Source organism: Osmerus mordax (genome assembly GCF_038355195.1).
Source record: "Osmerus mordax isolate fOsmMor3 chromosome 6 unlocalized genomic scaffold, fOsmMor3.pri SUPER_6_unloc_4, whole genome shotgun sequence".
In the NCBI taxonomy this organism is placed as follows: Eukaryota; Metazoa; Chordata; class Actinopteri; order Osmeriformes; family Osmeridae; genus Osmerus; species Osmerus mordax.
In genome coordinates this window covers 17,640-25,608 of record NW_027120336.1, presented here as the reverse complement: position 1 = coordinate 25,608, position 7,969 = coordinate 17,640, and the positions used below count along the sequence as shown (strand labels likewise).

Below are 7,969 nucleotides of genomic sequence, written 5' to 3'. Positions count from 1 at the left end.
GTATTATTTCCTTTAGAGTAAATTGAGGGTACACATATCAATTCGGTACATGTCTCCTCTTTGTAAATGGAATGTTACCCATTGTATTTGATTTAATTCATTATCACTCTACATTAGGCTTCACATTCGGTTTCAAACCTGTAATTGATATCGTTTAAAGGGATTGTTTAAGAATGCCCTTACTCGCATTTTTCTTATTTCACAGTTAATGTTTTGTGTCAAAGTCTATTACCTCGGTTGGACGTTACTGTTCCCTTAAGTTGAAAAAAGACGAAGGAAAAAAATAGAACCCATCAACCGAGGTTTGCCAGGTCGATAAAGCTTTTAGATTCTGAGATGTTTTCAGGGAGCCCATTTCCTGCGGCTAAGAGTTGTTAATGGAGCTTAAGGAATTATCTTATGACTCTCGGTTCGAGAGCAGTCATTTTCCCGGACCCTGCTCCCTTGTCGAGTCTGAATATGCTGCTGTCAAACTCGCTTAATGAAAAGTAACGCGTCGCTGATTGCAGTTTTATTTGGTCTCTGTGTAAAAAGCGCTGTTAATTTAGCATCCCCTCCTCTGTGCGTTCGAATTTGCCATGGCTGAATGATTTAGTCTTCACATTATAAAACAACTCTCTCTCTCAGACACACACACATACACACACAGACCACACACACTTTCTGCTGTTAGCTCTTTTCAGTAAATAGGATACTATGGAATAAGACATCTATAGCGAAGATAATAATGATCTAGACATAATGCATTAGCCCTTGGTGACCATTTGCTTTGATTTTGTGTCCTTTTAATATGGTCAATGGCTTTTATTTTTCTTCCGTGACAAAAAAAGGAAGATTTATCCAGCTAATCTAATTCACAAACACTTGGGTTTAACTATGACAGACACCATTGTCCTAACCCTCTATTGAAATTACCCCCGTAACCTCTCTCATTCGTATTGTGTGACTATAGCTATTGGAACTTTCTACATGAGAGGAGTTGAAGGAAGAACACAAATAGATCCATATGCTCCACCTGACTGTGATAGAAAAATCCTTTGTCCGCTAGCAGGTCTTCTAGGGAAGATCTCCCTCGTTTGGCTTTCACATTAAAATTCATCATCGGAGCATCTCTCACAGGAAGACAGTCCCCTGGGAGGCCACTTTTGCCATTACTGTCAAGTACCCTTGACTCCTTATTCCTGCCCTTTTTATCTACAACAACTAATTCCAGTTCCTTTGCCCTTTTCACTTGAAGACGAGCCTCTGAGTAAAGCCTCTCGCAGGCGGAGGAATCTCGGGTCGGAGAGCCCTCAGAAATTGAGGGGTTAGTGTCAAAATGAAAACTTCACATCAAATTATTTGCGGCTGCTGCACCTATTAGCGGTCGTATAGCGAATAACTTACCCCGTTGACAGCGGATCATAGGAAGGGTTTAGATATTTCGACAATATTATCAAGAGGGATGTGGAAATCAATACCCTGACATGACTGCGTACATCCCAATTACAGGCTGTTTATAGTGTATTAATGAGCCAAATCTTTCGCTCTGACATAGGTATATTTCTTGAAGGCTCTCTCCTTCTCCTTGTCCGATGGCGAGAGTGGATGCTTCCTCAAAAACGCGAGTCATGATCGAAGATAGCCTGAAGGAGATATTTGTGTTACTGTCAGATTCACATAGGCTATAGCCTCAAAATAAATTGAATAGTTCTAAAAATATGAAGCAGGCCTATAGCATAAATGCAATGCTAACAGGCTATGTCCAGTATTAGGCCTTTCACAGACCAAATGTTGTGTCTGCAATTTGAAAAAAAACCCCGCTGTATTTCAGTACCATGGACAGCGACTATCATTGACTCAATCTGAACACACGAGCTATTCAGAAAATGACATTTTTTTTATTTTAGTGAACAAACTTGAGATACTAGCCTTCAATTTTCGGAAAGCAGTGCATTTGTGTGACTTTTTTTCTTTCAACAGTGTGACTCACAAGCCAAATGTTAACGATGGCTCAGCTGAGATCTAAAGCATATTCTGTAACATTTGCATGCTATAAGAAAAAGAAAATATCCTGTAAACTTTTTTTCGAATGTAAACTTTCAGTTATACATTTATATATTTGGAACGTGCGTTTAAAACGAAATACTAATACGCTCAAACGAATCCCGTTTGCAAATTCACCAGTGAAATGCCATTGTACACAAATATATCCTTGCTTAAAAAAGAATCATGAAACAGATGTAACCAACTTCAACAGCTTATTCTCAGTTCAATTGCTCATGTTAAACGCCCATAAACACAGGCCTATACCGCAAGTCTCTTGTAAGTAAAAATCTAATTTGGCGTGTTACGAACAGAAAAGTTTGTTCACATTTTTGGGGAAATTCATAGTGTCCTTGGTGGAATCCTGGTGCTGCATGGGAGCGTGTCCTTTGACAACGTTGTTTCCAAGAGAGCGGTCGAGCGCACCTGTCTCCAGTATTGAGCCTTTGGTGGTCGTGGTCCAAGAAACGGAAGTGTTGGTCAAAGCCTGATTCAAAGTGCTGTGCCTAAACAGAGGGTCGTGGAAAACCCCATCTACCCAGTTTCTGAGAGTTGTGACCGGCGAATCCTGCCTGTCATTAACGTGCACAGGAGAGTCGGCCACGGGAGACGGGGACATGGTTGGCTGACATCTCAGCATACACGACGGATACTCAGTCTGGTTCAAAGAAGTTGCAGTTTGGGCCAGCGACCAGATTCTTGGTTTCCCGTCTAGTATTTGGTGGCCTTGCTCGTAGCACGTTTTAACTTGTCTTCCGTTGCTCACATCGTGCTCACAATCCTCCGAACTTGTTTTCAGACAGGTTTTTCTCGAGTCCTGCTCTCCGCCCAGAGACACTGGAATACTTATCTTTAATGAAGTGTCTTTAATGTGACCGTTAGGGCAGTCAGTCGTCGTCATGTGAGTATTTAAGTGATACTGATGCTTGAGCTCGCATTCGGAGCTTTCAGACTCAATTGTGTCGAAATCTTCAAGATCGCTGAGTTGTAGATCCTTGTCCTCTCGACTCGTGTTCTCTGGAAATGAACAAGACATCAGACATAAACGATAAGATGGGAATCAAAACTAATTAAATTACCACTTGTCTCGTGCAATTTAACAGTTCACACTCAAACATGAACTCTGCTCATATCAGTTTCAATGGCATATAGAAAACAAGTTATGTCTGCCTTTAATTTACTCCCATTCAATTTTTTGTCAGTTTGTGGAGATTTGTTTCTGGGAACTGTGTCAAGTGTGTGTTCGGGTTCAGTTATTGTAGGCATCATCATGGAATCTACCCATGAAATCAGAAGAGGAATTGAGCTTGTGTCTTGGATCCAAGCTGGAAATGACTTTGACCCCAATGTTTGGCCCCAGACCTATAAGAGGCCTCCTTCATAGATACTTTACTTTTATAGTTTCGAGTGAGTCTGAGCTCTCCATCCCCACTGTAAACGCAGCTACAAAGCTATTATCTCCTTTCCCCTATCTCATCTAACCATCTCAGGACCCAGATGTAGAACACACAAGATACTAACCATCATCGTTGGTTTCACTTTTGATCTGCTCCTCCTGCGACCCATCGTCATCTTCATCATACCTCTTCTCGTCTGAACATTTGTTCCTGGGGGGCCAGGTCATCTTGTTCTCCTTCTTCAGTCTCCTCCTGGCGTTGGCGAACCAGGTAGAGACCTGCGTCAGGGTCATCTTGGTGATAATGGCCAGCATGATCTTCTCTCCTTTGGTAGGATAGGGGTTCTTCCTGTGCTCCTGGAGCCATGCTTTCAGGGTGCTGGTCGTCTCCCTGGTCGCGTTCTTCCTCCTGGTTCCTCCGTCTATGGATCCGTATCTGTCAGCCAAAACCCAGAAGTCATCCACTGTAACTATTCCTCTAAAACAAAAGGTGCTACAGAGAACCCTTTGCTACAGCACAGGAACCTTGAGATCTCAGATATATGAGCATATTGGAAGCCTTCTTTTGGACCTGAAACTGGTTCTAGTTTTGGCTTGTTCCAATGGCTCTGCATAGCATTTTGTTTTCAGAGAGTGTAACTTATATTTCATTTATAAAGTGACAGGCACAGACACTTGGACATGTGGTATACAGTGCATCGCTTATTGTGTTCATTGGCACAGCTATGAAAAACAGCAACTCTTAGTGCAGCCCTGATGGCATCCTTTTGGACAGATGCATTTGACTCGATAGACGATCTATACGATAGGGTTACGAAGGCTGGGCTGCTACGAGGTCTCTTAAGGTCTTGCACATTGAAAATGTACCCCACTGTTGATTTACACGCCGTGGAAGTCTGAAAGCACTCTCAAGGGAGGATTCTATAAGTGCGTTAATGTCTTGTAGATCGCAGGTCAAGCACCGCAAGGTGAGTTAAACGAGAGGGAGTCCTGATCCACCATTCTGAGAGTTCACTCAGAGAGATAAAATAGGCTGTAGAATTGCTTGATTGAGTGTAATGATGGGCCCTTAGGTAAGAGCAGTGGCAGACTGAGAGTATTGGGGGTAAAACCTCAGCATCACATGTTTTGCAAGGCCACAGTGCGTTGGACTACAGTCTGAGCCACACTATATAGCTAACACTTGTGCCATTGTTAATATTTTGCTCTGTGCACTGTCCTTCCAAGCAGTCCACTTTTCAAGCATTATCAAAGAATTCAAGTTAGCTATATACACTTATTTGAAAAACTATAGGTCATTTGTCAAATAAAAACAACTTTGATATTTGTAACTTTAGCTACAACTTGTACATCCTCATTCGTTTTGACATACCTGTCGTATTGATACTGGCCCAGGGTGGGGTCATATGGGTAGTAAGCAGCTGCTTGTGTTATCCCCGCATGCGCAGATGCTGTGGCATCTTTCGAATCGAATGTACCCTGCAATAAGTGAAAAACACTGTCATGAGAATGGGAAGTATGTAAATAATAGGTGATAATGTATTATTTTAAGCATAATGACTTACAGTATTTCAAACAAAACCATTACCGGTTATTACATCCTATACCCAAAATACAGAGCTACTATTAAAATTTAAGGATTTGTTTGGCAATCATTTTGAAAACTTTAATTGGTCACTTGAAAAGTTGCCATAGAGGTCATCCAGGACAACACATAAGTTTTTGCAGCATGCATTTAATAGACAGTATGTTCCAGTCGTTTCAAGTGAATCAAGTGATTCATCAATGTCAGAGAAGAGATGATACATATCTTACCAGTGAGTAGAAAGCGGAGGCATCGGTTCCATATGTAACGTAATTTCCATAGCCTTGACCGCTCGTGTAGGGGTTCCCGTACACACCCAGAGCCGCGGCGGAACTAAGCTCGTGCCTGGCGGTGGCCAGCAGTCTGCTCTCGTAAACGGGGCAGTAAACCGGCGTCTGGGCAGTGGCTGCAACTCCGGAATCCGAGATGGATCTGCCGGTTGATTCGCAGCAAGTTGTCAAGGAGTTGGTTGTCATGAGGAACTAAAAAAACATACAGGGAAATTAGTCAATTACCTTATTATGTTCAATCTTCTTTAAACAGATGGCTAAACTAGATTCCAAAAACGTTCTAAATTGGGAAGGCAGGTAGATGTAAACTATGGATCATACTTCAAAATGTCATAAAAATATTTCACTGTCAAACTATTTATTTGCTAAACTTAATAAGCATATTTTCAGATAGGGTAAGTATGCAGGACATCAAAGCAAAATACAATTATGGCTTGTTGCCAATAATACAACAGTTGGGCTGTCTGACAAGCTTCTTTCACAAACACAAGCTTGTCTACAATCCAAGTTGGCATGTGTGGATTTCTGAACAGAGAAACATATCATGGCTATTATCTCGAATAAATCTGTAAACTGAGTGTTTGCAGCGAAGTACGCTGTTTCCCGATTACCCTTTGCCTTTTTCGCTCTAAGAACACACGTAGTGTTAGTGATTCAAGGTAACGTAATACATTTCCGATATACACCAATGGACATCTTTCCAGTTGAAAGTAGCCAAAAAAGGCACATGGAATCAATATGACAATCGATACGAAATCCAAATAAATATTTGGTTGATAATCAACAAGGCTGAACTTACTTGTGGTGCAGACGAGTAAGGATATCCAAATTGTGGATATGACATTGTAGAGTGGTCCCAATATCCAGAAATAAAGCGTGACTGCAGGTCTCCACGCTAACGTAGCCTTGGTGTGTTTCACTGTATACGAATTGATTGGTAAGCACTGGCTGCTAGATGCTTATAGGGCGAAGCACAGTACCATGTTTAATTTGTTAAAATGCCCTCTCGAACGATTCTCAAAATATCAACTCCCCTTTTTTCCCTACCTTATAACTCCGATTATACTCAAATGAATTGTGGCTATAAAGGCTTTGGCCAGATTAATCACTGGTGTCAGAAATACATATTTTGCTTTATAAAAAAGTAGTATAAAACACGTCAGCTCAGATGCAGGTTGTTTTAAACACCAGTGACTCTGACGTCAGAAGAATCCCACTCAAAATGACCAGACTGTAACTTTAATATGCATTTCATATCGAACAAGAAACTGTGAACGGGACAGGGCTTTTAAAGATGGATGAGTGATTGCAATTTAATCACTAAATAAATTAATACATGTACCATCCTCTTATCTCTTAATTTCAATCATGGAAATTATCAACAATTAAACATATTATACATTCGTCTTGGCTTTTTAGCACAAATTCACTTGGGATATCGTATTTTTGTATGATTTTAAATTTATGAATGAAAAAATGCACTCTGTCCTCTCTTAGTAGGATAATTAACAAACGAAGATAACGGCAGTGCCACTAAATTATAGGAAAACAAAACCGTTTAAAAAAAACCTCAAAAGCTTTTAATTTATAAATGCACATTAGAGCCTTGCATTTATTCGTTTTTATAATTAAAGGAAATACATCTGTCCATAACTCTTTTCTGTCATGCACACACTACGTTGTCAGTTGATGAGTCCCCTGAGCATTGTCAATTAATTAGCCGTTAATTTCCCTCACTTTTAAGATTGATTCACACATGCTATTTCCGCCACCGTTCACAGCCATGAACAAAAAAAACCTAGACAACCTTATGCACTGTCTGTACATGTAATACAATCTAACATTTACATTGTAGCCTACTATCTCATCAGATTACATATCTCCTTCTTATCTTTCTGAAACATAGTTTAAGTGGTGTCCTCCCCACACTCATTTCCCAATAATAAGGGTTCTCAAGAACTTATTTTCGTGGCATAGACAAGAGATATCTGACTGACTCTGAGAAGTGGAGGGCAGCAGTGGTTTGGTATTGCAGGTATGGCTAAAACGTCTGCGCCACGGTGATGACTTGCTCGGATAATCCCGGTCCAGACGTGCGAGTAGCTAACCCCGGGCCACACTCAAATTAATGATGATGTACTCCTCTTCTCCCCAGCTGGAAGACTGCCTGGCTAGAAACGAATCTGCCTACAGTGACAGCTCGATTGAGGGTGATTGATGACTATCTAGAGACCAGCCAACATAATATGATACCGGCTGCATAATTGCTTTCATTTAGATGAAAGTGAGCTTGTCCTTAAATTAAGTTAAGGCTTCATAAGGCAAGTTTCTTTTGGAGTTGAGAACGTTGGCCAACGCTCTTTTTTTTAAACAAATTGAATTAGCTCTCTCACCTAGGAGCAAATGAAGTCGCATTAACACCATAGACAAGAGGTCAGGGGAATCACTCCCTCTGCCATATTTTTTAATTTGCATTAACTGAGGAAATGACACCTCAACAGCCCTTTGAATTATTCAAGCATTGACTATTGGGCGTTAAAACATACTGCTCTATTAGGCTTCTTTTGGACTTTTAAATTCATTGGGGTTAAGGTTGTGCACATTCATTACTAGAGGGGTGGATTCAACTTATCTTCACGTCATTCTGCGGAATTCCGATTCTGACAAGTTAAA

At 40.8% G+C, this 7,969-nt stretch overlaps 1 protein-coding gene across 1 annotated transcript; it reads right to left on the bottom strand.

Annotated features, from left to right (window-relative positions):
* Positions 1-2,329: 2,329 nt before the first annotated feature.
* Positions 2,330-6,140, bottom strand: irx4a (iroquois homeobox 4a). Its single transcript, XM_067231674.1, has 5 exons — positions 6,096-6,140; positions 5,237-5,488; positions 4,794-4,900; positions 3,547-3,857; positions 2,330-3,042 (listed from the first exon to the last, which is right to left on the bottom strand). Exons 1-5 carry the CDS (start codon positions 6,138-6,140, stop codon positions 2,330-2,332), a joined length of 1,428 nt encoding a protein of 475 aa, XP_067087775.1.
* Between the last annotated feature and the right edge of the window lie 1,829 nt (positions 6,141-7,969).